The sequence below is a fragment of the Tauraco erythrolophus genome, chromosome 9 (genome assembly GCF_009769465.1).
Source record: "Tauraco erythrolophus isolate bTauEry1 chromosome 9, bTauEry1.pri, whole genome shotgun sequence".
Lineage (NCBI taxonomy): Eukaryota > Metazoa > Chordata > Aves > Musophagiformes > Musophagidae > Tauraco > Tauraco erythrolophus.
The window spans coordinates 26,405,679-26,425,423 of NC_141473.1; the positions used below are offsets into that span (position 1 = coordinate 26,405,679).

The following is a 19,745-nucleotide window of genomic DNA, read 5'->3' on the forward strand; positions in this document are numbered from 1 at the left end:
ATTCACAAGTTGCATTATATTAAAACACTCACATTTTAATGAAGGTATTACCTAAGCATAATTGTTCCTAGGTATAATGTTTCTAATGTGAAACTATTGTTCTAAAAATGCAAAAGTAATTCTAGCAAGAAGACTAATTGAACATTGCATGTTATATTTCTTTGTGGAATATATATTGATAAATATGAATAGCTTTAATATGAATAGCTTTTGCTTAAAGGAGCACAAATTAATTAGCATGCAACATAAAACTAGAAAACTTTAATCTGAATTTCAGGTATATAATGTAATATATAATATATAATATAATAATAATAAAAAATTCTCCTCTCCAAAAGACCTCAATCTAGAATATTTTTCTGACACTGATTCATAGCTTAAAAGGGTGAAATCAACATTTTACATTGGCTTTGTTAGTTGAAACACATCTGATAATCATTTGCTTTGCACAGAACAGCTAAGAAATGTGGTAAGGCAGGGATAGTATGGTTCTAAATAAAGCCTTCTGCAAAAAGCAAGACAGAATTGCGAAATTTGTTTCAGCTTGCTACTAGATAAAACATGCTAGATGAATGATGTGTAAATTTCTCTAAACACATTAATAAGAGTCAACTTCTCCCTGTTAAAAAATCCTATGCCAGGTGATTTTTACTTACAGTCTGAAATAATTTCATACGAGAGTGTAACATGCCTTACAAACGAAAAAAAGCTAGCACCTCAGTAAAGAATGTGACGATAGTTCTGTATATTCAACTGGAGAGAAGCACCAGGCAGGAGAAGAACTATACACTGAAAGACAGCATACCTGAGGCAGTGCTGGAAGCAAATACTCCAAAGATGGTGCTAGAAATATGAGAGGACAGGAGCGCTGCTGCACTGTTCTGAATGCTTCACCTAGCCAAAAACTATCATAGCTCTTCAACGAAAACAGATTTCAAGGTCTCGGGGATTTCACTGGTTTTATGTTTTGACCTCGCTTAAATATTGGTGGCAAACATGCATTGCATAAATATTATTTTCACTGTAATTTAATCATAAAAAATTATTTATTTTAAAAATTATTTTCACACATTGCTCTTTTATACCTTCCAAGCATATTATAATCCTAACAACAAGAGTACACATGTTTGGTCCTAAATGCAATACCATAAACCCTTTTCATTCAACCCAAATCTAATACAGCCAAGTACAACGAACCCATGAAGTTGTCTACAATGGTTACGATATACTGCACTGCTGTAGTTTGATCTATTATTGTGAAGCCATAGAGTATGTAGTTCCAGTAAAGAAGAACGAAAAGAACATAAATATTATTCTGCTAATGCAATTACTGAATGACTACAGTAGCTTACTCACATCAAATATTTGCTAAAGTCTACGTAAATACGAATTACTCTAAACCTGAAACTCGGACAAAACTGTAATCCTAATTATTGAGAAATCAGATCAAAATATTTTACATTTTCTACTATGACTTAGAAGAAAATCCTCTTCTTTTCACATCTGCTGTAAAATTATTTCATTTTCTTGATATTTAGGACTGTAGTTAAGAAAATGGTACACACACATGGTTGGGTCACTAGAGTACCAACTCAATTTCCCCTGAGAATCTTTAAACAGATAATAAGGAAAATTAGGTGAGCTGTTTACATGTGAAGAAAAAAAAAGAAATTAATGTATATGCTTAAATTTAAGATAAAAATATGTGAATTACCTTTTTACTTCTTTGGCATCACTTGCAATGAAAAATCCTAAAGTACCTTCTTGAATCTTGACATGGTTTCCAGGATTGATTAATATACTGCTCAATGAAATGAGAAAAAAAAAAAAAACATAAGTTAAATTACTTTTAACTGAATGTTCCAAAACAGCTTTATTTGGTTCTGTTATAGGGGACCCACTAGTTAGGAAAGGCTGCAAGGAAATTTTAAGCCATTCTTCCTTGTAATTTCCAATCAAATAACAGTTTTCACATGCTTTTTACAAACACTTAAGTTTGAGACAGTCACATGCCTCTGCCTATAATCACATCATTTAAGTGTTTACATGTTTTCTTATGTTCTGCATTAAATACAGACTATATAAAATAACAAGCCTCTCAGAAATGTGATGTATTAAGCTGAGCATTTCAGCTTTCTTGAAATATCATGCAAAGTGATGAAAAATTCACAATATGGTGAAAAAGGGAAGAACCAGCAACCATCACTCAATAACAATACAAAGTACCATTTATGAAGCTAAACCCTTATATGCAAATTTTTGCCAATTTCTACCAAAATAGAATGTTAATGGGACCCCTATCTAGACATATAATGTTAATTTTTAAAATAATAAATACACACATACACTTAAGGGGAATGGTACAAGACAACCAGTCACGACAGCTGAAAAAAACATAAAATGAACAGAAAATTTTTAAAACACTGCTATGCAGCCATGGAAGAACAAAATAACCCAACCACACTGACAGAATAGCCTCAGCTAAATTTGATGAAGAAAATTATTACTGCTATCAAGAAGTGAGGTACTTCACGTCTCTCTACAATTTTTTTTTTTTTATTTTCATAATAATTTAACACTAGATTTTAGATAAGGAAATTTGCAAAGTACCAAGGTAAATATGAACATACAGGTAGAGACAGATGTAATATATTCTCCAGTAAGTTTCATTAATGTGCGATACAACTAAAATTTGACTTGCAGCTTAATAAAGCTTGTCAAAAGTCCCTCTCTTTTTTGTCTTTTATTAAAGCCTAGCCTTTAAAGTTAAAATGTAGTAATGGCATATATATGCACTTCACAGTAAACAAAGATTACCAGCAATTTAAACGCTTGTGGATTTAGCAAAAAAAATATTTTTGTAAGTATACATATATATATATGTGTGTGTATATATGCAAAAATAAATAAAGCACATTTCTGAACAGACATATGTTACAAAAAACCTGAAGACCAAGAATCTTTCATGTTATTTTTAGGAGGAAAACGGGTCTCAGCAGATCTCTTATTCAAGTTGTTATTTATTATCTATCCATTAGTAATATTTAGTGTGAAAAAAAATACACCTGAAAGCTTTATAATGAGCACATTGTTTTGTGTGATTACACATGCCCACAAGGCCCTACAAAAAGAATATGCAGGCTGCAAAATAAAGTGCTCATGAGTTAAGAATTAAAAGGTTGGTCATGCAACCATAACTCAGCTCCATTATGTAGATGTTATGAGACAATTCTTAATTGAATAGCCACAAAACTACTTTTTTCTCACAATCTGGAACTTCATTCAATGGTCATTTACTGCCATTGCTCCAGGCATGGCTTCATGTAGTTTATTTTTAAAATCAGCATCATATTTTCTTCTGTGTTTTTCTGCAGCATTCATTGCTATAGCATGCAAAAGATTCACAAATACATGACTTATTTTACAAGAAGAATGAAGATATAGTATTATCTCATTTTACGATGAGAGATTAAGTCATTATGAGATACAGTAGCTATTAATTTGGGATACTACAGGCCATTTTTTCCTAAGTATTTAGCATTGCATATCTCCATATAAACCTTCTAGGGACTCTTGCTGTAAGAATGCTCAGCATTTCCAAAAGCCCAACCTCTGGTTCCCAAAATAATAAAACACTTATCAGAGGTCATCTGTAAAAGGTTTGGTTTAAATTATTAGCTCACTCTCACACAGACATTCTGTGGCAGAGGCTGCAACAGAAATTAAATCTCAAAGAAAGCATTTACCCAGATATCCCTCCTTTTCCTTCATTCACAGTTTCAAGCTTTGCAACAAAAAGGAGATGAGAACTACAGAAAATGGAAGTCATCACCACAGAAAGCAGGTTCATCTCCACAGCACACTTCAGTAGTATTGCAAAAAAACGAAATGTGATGGTGTAAATAATGCCTACATTATGCACGTAGATAAATGGGATGAATTAAAGTTGCACAGCTAAACTTCACATCTGGTATTTCTTTCGTTAGTGTATCAGGCTTAATGCTTATGCTTGCAATGAAGACATTTACCTAATGCAGGTTTTAAAATGGAATAAAAACAGACAGCAAAAAAATCCAAACAACCCACAAGATTTCTTCATGTGAAACCAGTCACTCAAGTCACAAACAGGTTGGAAAATTAGATTCCCTGCACAAACTTTTGTCGCTTGAGCCAACAAAGCACTTAGTAGCTGTACCATAGATACCTTACAGACCATCACTAAGGGAGATGAGACATGCACTTTACCAGCACACTTACACAAAAAGTTGAGAAAGGCCTATCTTGAGCCTGTGAGCCTAAGTGAGTCTAGATACGTCACTTCTAAAGAATCAGGAGAGAATCTTTCTGCTACTAACTCTCCAGAGTCTTTCTGTCAAAACTATCATGTCTATAACTGCGCCCAAGTTTCAGTCTCCACCTCTCTTCTTCCCTGTCTGCTAGTCCTTAATCTGTCATTATGCTGAAAATTTAGCTGTTAAACTTAAAATCTTATACAGATGCTAGTCTCATTTATTTCTACTATATTGCTCCTTCTAAAATACCCAGACTTCTAATATGGTTAGGGTTGGCTATTTTTCTTAGGTACAAATGGATACTGCTCTGTCAGACAAATACTTTTCTTGCCCTTATTTCATTCTTTGCCTTAATCACAGAAGTATTACAGCTTTTCAGTGAAAACAGATGAATACATTCCTTTACATAGACCCACCTTTTTTTTTTTCCTCATCCCATTCTTGGTGAGATAAACCATACTTGAAACAGTAAAAAATCCTACCAAAGCTCAACAACCTGAATTTCCTAAGCTGAGGTAACAACTAGATATGTAAATATTCACTTCACCTCAATGAACTCAAGATTTGACAAAGGAATAAGAAAATGAAGCAGTTCTTTTAAGAGGCAGTGAACTTATACTGAAATAAGAAGTAACTGTCGTCATTTAGGATGTAATATATTGTGAGTGTGATTTTTGTATTTTTGGGTCAGTGTATAGACTTTATTTTTGTCAAATCTTATATCTCATTCACATAAACTTATGTTCACAAATATCATGTATTTAATAGCCCAAAATATAGATGTGATCACAGTTAATGCAGTATAATCCCAGCAAAAAAAAACTGCAGCTGGGAATAAAGCTAATTTGCCACATCACTGCTATTGGCAAAGAATTACAGCAAAGGCTGATAAAGTTTTGGGTTTATGTACACACTGAAATCTAACCAGAGCAAAATCATGACCAATTTCTACTGAGTCTATATGGATTTATTAAATATGCTGCTTATTAAAGCACAAATTGAATTATTTCTTGTGAGACCTTTAGTGTCATTAGCTAAAGTTATGCTTTGATAAGCACTACACTCTAGTATGTACAGCAAGGGAAATGAAAGAAGAGAATATAGGGAAAAAAAGAGGATAGAGAAAAATAAAACAGGTTTATGAGCATACCAAGAACAATGCATCCATCAGTTATTAGAGATGCGTGTATCTGTCTAAGCAGTCTATGAAAAATATGCATATATATGTCCCCACAGTTGAGAAGATAAGTACATGGCAAAGTAAATTGGAGTTTTAAGAGAAAAAGTTTCAGCTAATGTCTCATTTTTATGTATATCCAAGGCTGGGGAGTTTTGCAGATATAGGAAGACGTAGGAAAAGGGAAAATAGGACCGAAACTCATTATGTTTAATATCAATATATACAGCTAATCCATATGCATTGTGCCACACATTGAAAAAAATGCTGTTGAAAATTACATCCTTGGTTTTTCCAAATATATGTTTTTATCTTAAAATATAATTTGATTTTTAATCTCTTAAATCAGCTCATGAAATCAAGCAAGGAACGTCAAAACATTTAAAAGCTTCTAAAATCTTGATCAAATTTTGTAATTTTGTAACATTTCTAGTTAGGCTACCTCAGAACTAATCAAGCATAGAAAGCTCAAAAAACTTCTAGTCATTATTTCCTTGACAATTCCAGTTCCAGAAATACATTCTTCAAGACAAAGCTTATAATGACAGGGGTCACATGTCACAGGAAAAAGAAAAATAAACTCTTTTGACTTCCTGCTCCTTCACCATGAACATTTAGAACACATGGCAATTACAGCCGTGTAAATTGAATATGTGTAAATTAAATATGATTCAATGTGTTTAAAGGGAATTGAATGTACTTTACCAGCATAAACTTAGGAGAAACCAGTTCCATTTACTCTATGATAACACAACAATTGTCAGCCACTTATGGAACAGAGTATGCAGTGTGGAAATCTCTGTGTTACACTTACAGACACCTAGCAAAAGTTAGTCCATTTGTCAAACAAGATTCACTTGGTGACTAGATGTAAGATCATTCATCTAAGAGCAATGGATATGTCACACACATCGAAAATGGCAGAAAACACCCTTGAATTTAGTTGTACTCTCAGCAATCATAGAATGAAACCTAGGTGGTTTGGGTTGGAAGAGACCTTTAAAGATAATCTAGTTCCAATCCCCTTGTCATGGTCAGGGATATTTGTCACTAGAATAGATTGCTCAAAGCCCCATCCAACCTGACATTGCACACTTAAACCTCAGAAAAGAATCAGGAACACTATTACCTATACAGTTGAAACTGAGTTCTCAGACTGACTGGAATATAGCAGGTGAAGCACAATGGGAATTAGTGCACATTTGATATGCACAGTTATAAAAAAAATGAAAAATTCAAATGTGGTCAGAAAAATTCTAGACGAACGCTTATGGATCTCTCTACATAGATTGTTCAATGAAAGTTAAGATTGGACATGATGACTTTTTCATGTCAGTGGAGGACAGATATCTGTTAGTAAATCTGACACTGTGTTAATTTTGATCAACTCACTTGGTGGATTATATATTTCTGATGTTTTAAGTATACATGCTACCTTCAGTAAAATACAGATACATGTAAATATCTGTTCATCCATTCTTGTTCACCTGAAACTATAATATGAGCATTGCTCAATACCTTTTTGGCAGTGCATGGATGATTAGCTGCACAATACAACACTGTGTATTGATCTAGATACAGAATACCATATTACGTCTTCCCTTAAAGCATTAAAAGTGAGCTAAGGTTTTGATTACTAATTGCAGGTCTTCCATGTTTGCTGAACTTAAAGATATTTGATGGAGAGCCTGATATTTGGAGGTTTGAACTGTAGGACAATTTGTGAACTGACACTAATTCCCTCCAACTACTTATTTTTTACTCATTTCTGCTGTTCAGCAATTTTATTTCTCTCCCGCTTTCAAGGATCATACATGTTGGACCCAAATTATGTTTCTTGGGTTGAAACAGCATTAGAAAGTTTAATGACTGTTATGTTTTAATGTTATTAGAATATATAAAACATTATTTTTAATAAATTTTCAGTATATAAAAATTCCAGTAGGAGATGAAAATATTCATGTAGCTTTCTATAATATTCAGCTATCTTCTATGTGAACCACATGGAAAAAAACAATCAGCTTTAGAGTCTAAACATCATTACACTGTATGAATTTATTGGTAGGCCACTTGCTAAGTGGCATGGCTTCACAATTTGCTTTGCACAGTTTGAAACTGAGTAGGCTTCCATTACCACTGAAGTAGTAAATGTATATAACTTTGAACTCTTAATCTAGACATAGCACTTATACAGTAGATGACTCTCAGATTTGTGTAGCTGTCGGTCTTCTTTGAGAAAAAAAGAGCGATCTTATAAGATGGAAGAGGTGCAGTAAAGGTCTTAAAACCGAGCTGAAAAAGGCATGTGCAGATGCCCAGCAAGTGCAGCACAGAAATAGGCAAGGGTAACAACATTTAGCACACTATATGAAGACTAAAAAACTGGAAGATAAAGGTCAATCAAAAGAGACATACACAGGAAGTGTTCTTTTAAGAATTTCCTTGTCGGCAGCCTCAGTTATGTACTATTCTTGTTTGTTCTTACTTTCATGGTTATGTTTTAGACAGCCCTAAAGGTGGGATTCATCTCATCTGTCTTAGAATGGAAGTTGCTTTCAAGAAACTGTCTCTCTCTTCCCTTGTAATCATAGACTAAGTCTGGATAAATACAAAAAGGACATTAGACATCTAACATTTAGATTGACGAAGTTAGGTGAGATGAATCCCATTATCAGTGATCAATTGAACAGTTCCTCCCTGCATTCACGGAAACTTGTTTGATTCAGTAACACTGTTATTTTTTTTTCAGATTTATGGCTACCCTTGTAACTGCCATCATCCTTGTCTAAAAAAGAAAAGATCAATTGTTGAATTAAATGAAACACAAACAGTAAAATTTGACTAAACAAATGACAAAAGCTGTAACACTCTGTTTAAACCTTGTGGTAGATGTACTGTACCATTCCCCATGAGACTGAAACAGTAGTAATATCATCTAGCAATCAGGAAGATTAATATTGTTTATGTACTATTAATACATCATCTAAAACAAGACTATGTGGTATTACTGACTATAGCTACCACATTTTTAAATAAAATCAGCTGTTTTTCTTGATTGTTTCATGCCATGCCCAGATGAAATGCACTACTATTAGCACAACGATCTTTCAAAATGTGCCATGTCATTCATATAACTATAGAATTACAAAAATAGTTTGAGACAATATTTTTTGTTTCAGGGTATGTTTTGAAGTGGAGTGTGAGGGTAGGTTCACAAATCCCACAGTGGAGTTGCATGCATACCAGCTTCACACTGATTGTAACTCTTAAGTATTGCTTCTTTCTTCTGGGCTCTATCATTGACATTAATTCAGATCCATATTACTCTACACAGAAAAAGTCAGTAAGACACTAAAAGAATACAAGGCAAAAGACACAGTGCACATTACATGCTACAGTATAATAAAGCTTAATTACTACAAGCATATAAAAGGTTGCTCCCAGGAGTTAAGTTCTTACAATAGCCACTACTAAGTCATGGTCTACAGAATATGCATGAGGTATTTTATTGGGGCACTAGTTCAACAGTGCTGGTGAATTCAATACACTTTATAAACAATTAAATTATTCCTTCTGATTCCAGAAGTGATTGATTATCAGTACAATGAAGCAGCACAATATACTTTATTCTGGGAGCAAGCAACTTCACTTGATACAACACTTCTTCATATTGCTTATCATGCCAGCATTAACATGCCTTCACCACAAGATAATATATACTTAAAAGCAAGAAGCGAAGTAGAGGTGCAACAACTGCAGATCCTTGAAGATGCTAAGTGTTGCAGTAACTTCTCTGCAGTTGGATCATATCAATAATGCCAAACTGACAGGAAGCCACCTCTCTTTTCACACATCTACTCAGAAACCACAGGAGAATAAGACTAAAAATTAAATAATATAACACATACAATACACGCAACAGAACAAGACATGGAAAGCAAAGTTTGTAAAGTATGAAGAAGGGAATTGACATGTCTGGACAATGAGAATGGGTATCCAAAGAACACCACTGAGAGTCAGACAGACTGCTATAAGCAATTAGAAAAATGAAGCTGGAGGGGGAAAAGAGATGAGGAGAGGAGATGATATGGAAGAGCATGCCTTATTCATCCAAATCAATAGCAGCAAGACAGAATGTAGACTAGAGAGGGGCTCACAGCATGGTATACCAAAAGAAAATGCAAAACATGCCATCCCAAGAAAAACAAAACTGAGAAACAAATACATTCTGTAACATCTTCATACATGAGCTTAATAAATGTCATTAAGATGAATGCGACATATAGCAAACTATCCATGGCACTTTCACTGGAACAGTACAACAGTTTTAATGAGTACTGTATTATGAATAACTGGGCTCAAAACAGGACCAGCAATGCAAAGAATCAGGTATTTGGTTGTTGTTAATGGAAGATGAGACTACAAGGGAACATGAACTACGGTATTGTAAGACGTGTTTTGAAGGAAGACTCCGGGGAAAGAAGGACATCAATGAAGGTGTGAATATGGAGACAATATGGCAGCACAAAGGCTGGTAAAGACGAAATACATCGTCACGATACAGTACAAATGAAAAAAAGAGGAGGGGAGATATTAACAGTAAAGTCTGCTTTTCAAATGCAACAATCTGATATATCAATGACTCCACAAGGGGAAAAAAAAAAAAAAAAGCCTAAAACACTTACCTGTTTATTTTGTATTTCCTGCAAAGAAGTTAGTGCATGAGTTACAAGAACCAGTGAGAGACAAAATGCTATTCTCTCTCCTCTTTGAGACTGGGGCTCATATATAAATATACACAGAGATATATATATACACACACACATAGACAGATTAATATATATATGTATATATGTGTGTGTATATACAGAGAAGATAGACAAAGATGTTATCTTCCTGTGTTCTTGGCAAGGAATTAGTCCTGAAGTTAGAAGAGTGGAGGTAGGATTGAGGTTGGAAGGAAAGGTAACGAAGAGGGCATACCGCTTTCGGCTTCTGCAAACGACAAGAAAAAAATTGCAAATCAACACTTGATAAGAAATTCAACTGACACCAAGCAAAAGCCAAAAAACCCTTTATTTAAAAGTGTTCAAGGCTCAAAGGTTTTTCTGCTGAGAATGAGAACAAATATATGGATAGACAAAGAGAAAATTTAACAAGAGGAGTAAACATGGGGTGCAGGAGGGAAGAATCCTGGTTAGGCTATCGTTCTTGCTTACTCATGTAGAAAAAACAAAAACAAACAACAAATACAACGGGAAAAGAAAGGCAAAAATATCTCTAAAAGGGATTTTCAGATGAGGAGTTTTGAATGTCTACATTCTGAACTGGTATTTTTTGCTATCTATTCAGCAAGCTCTGCTGGGATATTTTCAAGTTGACGTTCTCCATGTTCCTTTAGCATTTTTTCTACAGAAGAAACAAAATCTCTCTACAAATGAAATACGAAAGACCATTTTTTAAGCTAAAATATTTGGCTTGCATCAGGGACACAAAAACTTATTTAAAGAAGTGCTTCCTGCTCTTAATAACAGATTGTAATATTCCAAGATACTAATTAGAGATGAGGGAATGGATCATACTGTGTCTTGGAACTACTAAATTGCATACCTTAGTAGCTGTTCAGAACCCACTAAATTCAATCATGTTTTGTAAATTTACAGGTTTCTTTGATAACTGAGCAGTAATTTAAACATTATTAAAACATAAAAAATGTAGAGGTAAAAGAGTCTAATCATGGCTATTTTGATAATCTTCAAGATACCTTGATCAGAAACAGTTGCCTAAAAGATTAACATACTATAGATACTTTATCCACTGTTTGAAAATGAGTTTGTATTATATCTATGACTATTTACCTATATTTAGGCTTGTAAACTTTTAACCTCTACTTTCAAGCCATCTTGCAAAATCATAGATTGTTTATAATTAACAATCTAATACTGTCAAAACTTGTTATCAAGGTGTGCTTACTCTTTTGTGTAACTTTATTAGGAGTCAGGAGAAAGGAGAAAAACCCAACTTCAAGCAGGAAGCTTTAGCTGAGGTCGAGCTTGTACATAAATATTTGCTTAGTTAGAGTTCTCATGATTTATAATTACTATTGATCTCGAATTCCCTATGGTAGAGTTAACAGAATTTGGCTGTAAATCAGAAAAGTTTAGAAAACGGCATCTAGGAGAATGCCTGGGGAAAAAAAAAAGGTGCATAGGTAAATGAGCATTTATGTCATTCTATATGTAACAAAGGCATTAACAAAGTCAATGAAAATTCTGTCATTGACTAAAATGGTACTAGGATTTATCCTTAACACTGAAGTGAACATTTAGAGGGGAGATTAGGAAAACCAGAATGCCCTCACATTACAACTTTTGAGAGCTGCACATGCTTCTCAATCCTCTTTGCGCTGCTTTAGCTCTGAGTGATGAAGGCAGATGAAACTAATCTTAAAAGGAAACTTCCTGCCTAAGTAAAAAAATCAGACATGTAATTTACTTATATTGATATTCTATTATGACTAGTAATAAAAATTAAACTGTTGAGTAAGATCTTCTCATTCCTTAGGCAGAGAAAATGCTTTGAAAATTTCCTCTGCTCCTGAAAATACTGGTCCTAGACCTGTCTCAGCTATGGCAGGAAATATTAGCTCTTAATAAAAGGGTGCCGTCCAGATAATATTCTATTTTTTAATTTATATTTACCATTGTTGCTCTAAAATCTGGACTATGTAAAACACCTCAACAGTTTCACAAAAATATGAATCTAAACTATAATCATAAAATAAATCAGCACATATCTACTGTTGTTCACTCTCATAAAGAGCAAAAGCTAAAAGGGTACCAAAATCAGTTCCCCCTTCACTTTTACAAAGAATTACCGATGAAGAACTTAAGATATGAAGTAGAACAAAACATTTCCAAAGTCAACATCAAGAAATTCAATTGGCAAATTTTTCTTGTTGAAAGACAGCCTGCACATGTAAACCACGTTAGTCTAATTTTTATCTTAATTTTTCATCTTTTCATTTAATAAGATGCAAGGAAATGTAAGTACACCTAAGAAGGGAGAAACTGAAGTTTTGTTCCATTACCTTTCTGATTAGACTAAAAGGTTCCAGCTTAGAAAACCACAAATATGTACTTAACATATTTGGGTTGAAAAGCACAGGAACAAGTAGAACAGTAAAGATATGCTCCATGTAGCTCTGTGATTCACTGCACAGCGACTATAAAATTATCATTGGTGAATAACGTCAGCAGATATTACCGTGGATCAGGTTATAAGAAAATGTGAACATCTAGCTTACATGCTGTCCTCTTTCACATTTGTATTCAGAACATCTAGTTGCATAATATCCCTTTATGAGTATTGCATCCTGCAATTTTTTGGCTCTTTTTTCCTACCAAAGTAATTAATTGTGAACTGTTACCTGCGTGGCTTTAAATAAGAAGGAATATATTATTTTATCACATTGTGTTACTTTTTGAGGGATCCTCTGCATCACCTTGTGATTAAGAACTCAATCCAACTCCCACTGAAGTTAGTGCAAAGAACGATATGGAAGCCATGAATTATCTGTTATTACTGAAAAAGACTGTAATATTAGCATTTACGTAAGTAAATGATAACTGAAGTAATGACAACTTAAAGTTGGGCAATAATTCTTAGGAGAACCAACAGAAACCAAATATTGCCTAATATTGGAAATACAAAATCTGGTAAATAGTTCCACTGCTGTTACTAAAGTATTTTTCTTTTTTTTCTAGGAAGATATTAAACTGTTCAGAGACAAAAGAATAATAAATCATTTGCTTTACATCGGCTAGTGCAGAATGAGATCATTCGGTGGAAAAGTATTTTAAAAGCCCATGGAAGCTAGAAACATTTAAAAAATCTCAGATATTTCAATTTCTTAATCAGCATAGTGCGGACAAAAATAATACCCAACAGCACATACACCACTTCACATATCAATTTATAACATAGGAAAGAGTCAAGCAAAACCAACTGTAGGGCACGGAAATATTCTTATAAACAGTTGTAACATTGCATTTTCTATGTCAAATGTCCCACGTAAGTTTTATAGAAATTTTTCATAAAGAAATATGACAACATTTAATAATAAACATTAAAATGAACTTTCAAAACCTCAGAAACTGTGGTATGACCTCAAATGGCAGAACTGGTTCTCCTGTGAGGAGAAACAATCACCCTTAAAAGTTTTAGGTAATTAGTGGCCAAAAATAAGATGAACTAATATGTATCATTCCAGATTTACTACAGTAATATAGAGGAAAATAAAATTCAGCTCAGAGTCAGTATTGTCATATTTTTATCATATGTCTCCCCACATGTTGCAGAATAGATTTATAACATTTTTGTTATACAAAAATGAACGTTGTGTAAAGCACTGATGGATAAGTTGATAGATTGACCCCAATATTCACTCAGATTTTTACAAATTTTTGTACCAAAAAAATGCATGAAACAGTTTTCTTGTCTGTGAATCTATACTACTAATAATGATTTTTTTTTTTCTTTTTGATCATCCAGTTGGCTATTTTAAGACTAAATTAACCTTTTCCAGTTTTATGATGCTATTTGTATATGCAAGTTTTGTCAGAACAGACACCACATGAATACTATGTTTATCCTGTATCATATCTAAATTGGTTCTTCCAAACTCATTTAAATGAAATTATTATTTTGAGAACAGACATAGCCATAATGAGTTTTGGTACCACATCTGTTTTCCACTTTTCCATTTTCAGTAAAATAAGTTGGACCTCCAATTAAAACATATAGACTATGAACAAAACCAATGTAAGTTTTTTTTTAAGTAAAAATGAATTGCACTTCTAAATACGGGATATACGTATCACTGCCCCCCAACTTCCACTAAACGTTCTGACTTGAATTCATTTCAGGGAAGAAGAATAGAGGAGAAATAAAAGCCTTCTAGCACTATGTGAAATGGTGTAATGTGATGGCATGCTAATTATACTTCGAAATTTCAGTTTCAAAATTATAAGAACAGCTATGTTCATTCTGAAAAAAAAAAAGAGGCAAAATTCTTGACAGTGCTTTCCAGAACTTCAAAATTTGTAGGCATTGGACATACCTGCTTTCTCGTTTTTCCGACTTGTATTCTATGGCTATCATCAAGAGCTTTAGTTTCGCAAACACCAGTCTGCAGGAAAAGAAGAGGCCAAGAGTCAGTCCTTTTTCACAACTGAAATCACATATGTAGAGATGGCTATGGGGTATTTTCTTTGAGAACTTACACTAAGATCTTTTCCATTTTTTTTTCAGTTAGGTATACATAGAACATGCATTAACATCTTTCTATTTTGAAGAAAATGAACACATATTTTCCTAAAAATATAAACAAGTTGAGAACAGTGGCATAAGCACCAACACACTATGTTACTCAGTCTACTTAAGAAAAAACAGCAAAGGTTGCATTTGTCTACGGTTGTGGATGTCTTGAGGAAATCTTTCAAATCTGTGCTTGAATTCAGCCATGTATTGATTGTAGTGTGCATTCCTTAGAAAATATGTATGTACTAAACTAAAATGACAATAATGACGCTTATTAATAAGTCAGTATTTGCCAACTACTGTCACAGAGGAACAGCAGGACTGGAAGCAATTTCTGATCAATATATGGGAAGTACATTTTTATACTGTAATACAGATTTTTTTCACTTTGAAAACTCTGTACAAGTGGCTATTTATTAAAACAACTCAAGGGTGATATTCCTAGACTTGCAGAACTGTGAATTAGCATACCATCATTTGCTTCAAGCAATAGGCTCCGTGAAAATAAACCAAGAAACAGCATTTTTTTTTTAAAAAAAACAAACTAGAAAGCATTTTCCACTTTTGTCATTGAAGTATATGCAAATTCAATGCTACCTGCTTCCTGTTCTAAGAATTCGTCACAAATTATTCTAGGGTTCTCCTTTCAATTAGATGGCTGCCATATACTAACTTTTCCAGTGCTCAGTGCTTCTCTACAAACTTGCTTACTTCTGTGTTACTAATATTTTTGTATATCTTTCAATAATATTGAAACAATAAAAAATATTGAAACAGACAAACAGATGGGGCAAGATTTTTTTCAGAATCCATTAAAAGTCTTATTTGACCTGCAGAACTCCAACCAGTGTCAGAAACAGGCAGACAAAATCCTGATAGTTACTGAATTCTCAAATAGCCCATCACCTCCCACAATATTAACAGATAAATGAAGACTATCAGCGTCAAAAAGGAAAAATTTTAAAAAATAGATTTTCAAACATATCAACACTAGAGTACCCTCTATGTTATATTAAGGCTGTTATGCATCTATTTTACAAAAGATGATACAAAATACAACTTTATGAGCCATACATGTCAAAATCACTAAACCTATGGGTTTTTTTATTTTGATCATCTACATTCCTACATATTTAATTGGTTTCCTTTGTTTCAGTTTTGTGCAGTACTTGATAATCTATGTCTATATATATCTGCTTAAAAGACAAAAAGAAAACAAAACCAACATAAAAAGATAATTCTAATGCTACCCTAATATTTGGCATCAGTATCTCATTCTTATCTACGCATTTACTAAAATTATTTAAGTGGTAAAATAAATAGGTTTACATGCACATGGCCATGCAATTAAACATTAGGATTAGTAAGTCTCATGATTTAACTGTATTGTGCAAATATAAGTTTGATATGATTATAATAAGAAAGATCTTATACCTGCTTTTTTTCCCCAGATACATAAGGAACCTTGCAATTAGAAGTTACAAAACTTTTTGATCTCTTTTCTTTTGCTTTGTTAAATCATGATATGAGGCTATTTTATCTTTGAAGGCTCATCATGGGAAGTATCTGGAAAAGGTTCTTACCCCTCAGTCTTTAAATGATCCTCCGGTTGAAGGTTACAATAGACCAGCTTCCTGTCTCCAAGAGGGTAACAGACAGGGACAGGGGATACCTATCAGCCCCATCTTGTGAAGAAGCTGAGCATTTGTTATGAGTCTTTTATGCATCTATTCTATAGGCCTAACAAAGTTTTTACCAATAATTTTGTTGAATATCACTCATGTATGGCTGTGAGCAAGGCCTTTTTTCTTTTCTTTAGGAGATCAAGAACTTATGGGGTCATTCAAAGACCAAAAGAAAAAACCTTCCATTAAATTCTATAAGATTGAATTGTAAACTATCAATGTAAGTTAAAATAATAAAAATCACACTGAAGTTCACCAAGGTTTGCATAAATCAATTGAAAAAGCCAAAGTACTCTTTAAATCTAGCACAGTGGAAAAAGACCTCCAAGACCAGAACACCACTAGGATAATGAGGAATTCATGGTGGCAGGAAAAGTAGACATCCAGTGGGGGAACAGAATACCAAATGTACATTTTAATACAAAAGTACATAGAGAATATGGGTGAACCTTGACAAAGATCAGGCTCTTTTCTAGTGGGTTCTTGAGTCATTACATAAATAATAGGGTGTGTGTAGAGTGACTTATGTCACTCATGATAACATGGCATACATCACTCCTAATGACATACATTACTCTCTCTATATATGCATATATACACACAGAAACACTTAATACAAACCAAATTTTTGTATCAGTTCCAGCCATCAGGTGCTGACAACACCAAGAGCAGGTGAGAAAATAAATTTGCTGCTTATAGCAGAGGATACCACTATCATTGTCAGGATGGTAGTGAATGCATGAGCTGAATATTTAACAGTTCTGATTGCTGACCTGTCAGTTTATGAAAAAATGGAATGTAAGAAACATCAATACAGAACTCTACATCGATTTTTCTCTGTATTTCCCACATCAAATATTATCTCAGTTCCTGATTTGAAATGCAATGGAAGTGCTGAGAAGTGTTGTGGAATACATCCTACTCCAATTCACACGTGGCTAAGGAGTTTCATAAATATTTATCTTTCATTAATCTGGTGTACTCTTATCCTACTAAACTATAATTCCACTGTTCTTTCTTGGTCCCATTAAAGCTGATCATGTTGGAATAAGATTGCTAAGTAAGGATATTGTTCCTGTAAGAGCTCTACTTAAGGTTTTAAGTACAAAGAAACCAAGCTTGCTTTATAAAAGCGGGTATTAGTTTTCTAGGTATTAGCAGGAAACCCACATATAGAGTTTTGAATTAATAAACCAAAATTTGTCCAGCAATTACTAACCCACTCATTATTGCTTGTACCAAGTGTAGTAAAATCCAGGTTATCCAAAATCATGGTAAAGGCAATACAGGCCTCCATAACTTTAAATGCATTAAATAAGAAAGAATTGTGGGAAGCTGTAAGGCCTCTGTGATGATCTATGGATACTTTTCTATTGAAGAAGCCTTTTTATACTTGTGAAAAGGTTGCTGGACATTGAGATGAAATTAGAGAGCACAACGGGACCTTAAAACATCTGTTTTAATGTGTCTAAGATTTACCTCATCCTTTGAGTCAAGTCAGAAATCTAGCTGAAGAGAACGATTCAAAGATAAAAGGAAGAACTTAACAGTTACACGTAGCCCATGCTGTCCTTGCTCTGTGAAGGACTGGCTTAATTTTGAGTCACTCTCAGACTACAAAGTGGTACTACTATGAATATATCCAGAAGAGAAATAATCTGTTGTGGAGTTGAGAGAGAATGCAGACCAGCGCTGGGTGTCACCTGTTCACCTAACTCAGTTCTCTTTTGTCAAGACAGTGACAGGTGAAGGTTAGCCTTGCATTAGTAAATATTAGAAGGCCCTCTAGAAGACACTGCACTAGTAGGGGACAGTTTGGTTAGTTTATTCTTCAATTAGCATTATCCACACCTGGTCCAACAATATCCAAGAGCACAGAATGACAGGAATTACATTCACGTACTGAAAATATATTGGTAGGAATATGTTCACACAGTACATAAACATATACTCAAGAGTTATAAATAAAACTTGCAGACTGATATTAACTTCTATTTCCATCTAATTCTTCATCCTGTTGTTGACATAAAAAGCTCGAAATTTGTCAGTATTAAGCGTCTTGTCCCCATTGAAAGAGGAGATGTTTCTGTACTTCCTGTTATCCAAACTGTATGGCAGCCTATTTACCAAAGAATCACATTCCTAGACTGGCAATCAAGACCAATAACCTAAGGAAGCAGTATACATCCTTTAGTTTCAGGGTTTTAAAATGTCATTGACTGCACACATTTTAAAAGCTAAATTACAAAAACTATTCTCAAAGGCTGTATATTTTGTGAGTGGTTGACCACCCTAAGCCTGTTCTCTGATTTTATTTCCTCTTCACAAACCAATGCAACGGACGTTTTGCTGTCCTTCAGTTCTTCTGGAAATTAAATAGCCAACTCTTACAGTAATACAAATACCCATGCACCAAACTCATTAATATGTAAAACTACATCTTAATTTTCAAGATGCTTTAGTTAACCTGAATTTAATAGAGTTACTAAACTGTTGGAAAATTTGAGATAAATCTTTGTCTTTAATTTAAACTAGGAAACACAGTTAATTAAGCCTCCAGATAATCAAATGCTTGAGAGAGCTCCAAAATTTAGACATGTTTCTAAATTTCAATACATGCCCTTTCTTTATTGATTATTTTAGATCACCTCTACCAGCACAGTAAAATGAATGTCAGCTTTATGTCAAATACAGTATCAGTCACATGTTTCTAAACTCATACAGAAACTCAACTATTTGACAATCGTTTGGTGTGGAGATTTAGTTTTCATTATTGTAGTTAGGGTAAACAGCACGAATTACTATTCATTCTGAATATAATCCAGATTTCTAGAATATGTTATGAGATTTTCTATTTCAAGATATCCAGGCAAAGTTTTGTGCTTATAGTAATACACATTTTCCCTCAATAACCTAGTCACGGTCTGGTTAACACTGTGGAGCGGTGGATTGTGAGCCCCTTCATTTTACTAGAAAATTGAAGACTAGGCTCTGTCACAGCTACATCACAGAAAAAGACAGATTTTTAATTAGATAACATCTATCTAACAGTTGTTTCTCTCTCATTCTTATGCCATTACCTATGTCTCCACTACTGTAGAAATCAGAAAAGGTGGGAAAACAGAGAGTTTAAAGAAAATCATTCTCCTTTACATAAAAGATGATATCCTCTATTTCCTCCTCTAAGAATGGGGTCTGCAGAAGTTTTTCTGTGTTATGTAGTTAGACCTCAAACTCTTCAGTTTCTGTTTCTTTTCAAGCATTTGAACT

The 19,745-nt window shown here is 33.7% G+C and overlaps 1 protein-coding gene across 1 annotated transcript in view; it reads right to left on the reverse strand.

The window, feature by feature from the left end:
• The window catches only part of KCNMA1 (potassium calcium-activated channel subfamily M alpha 1), a 518,368-nt gene that overhangs the window by 107,517 nt on the left and 391,106 nt on the right, over positions 1 to 19,745 (reverse strand). Inside the window, 3 exon segments of the mRNA XM_086616846.1 lie at positions 1,715 to 1,801; positions 10,453 to 10,464; positions 14,591 to 14,659. Of these exon segments, the coding sequence (XP_086472972.1) occupies positions 1,715 to 1,801; positions 10,453 to 10,464; positions 14,591 to 14,659 (168 nt within the window).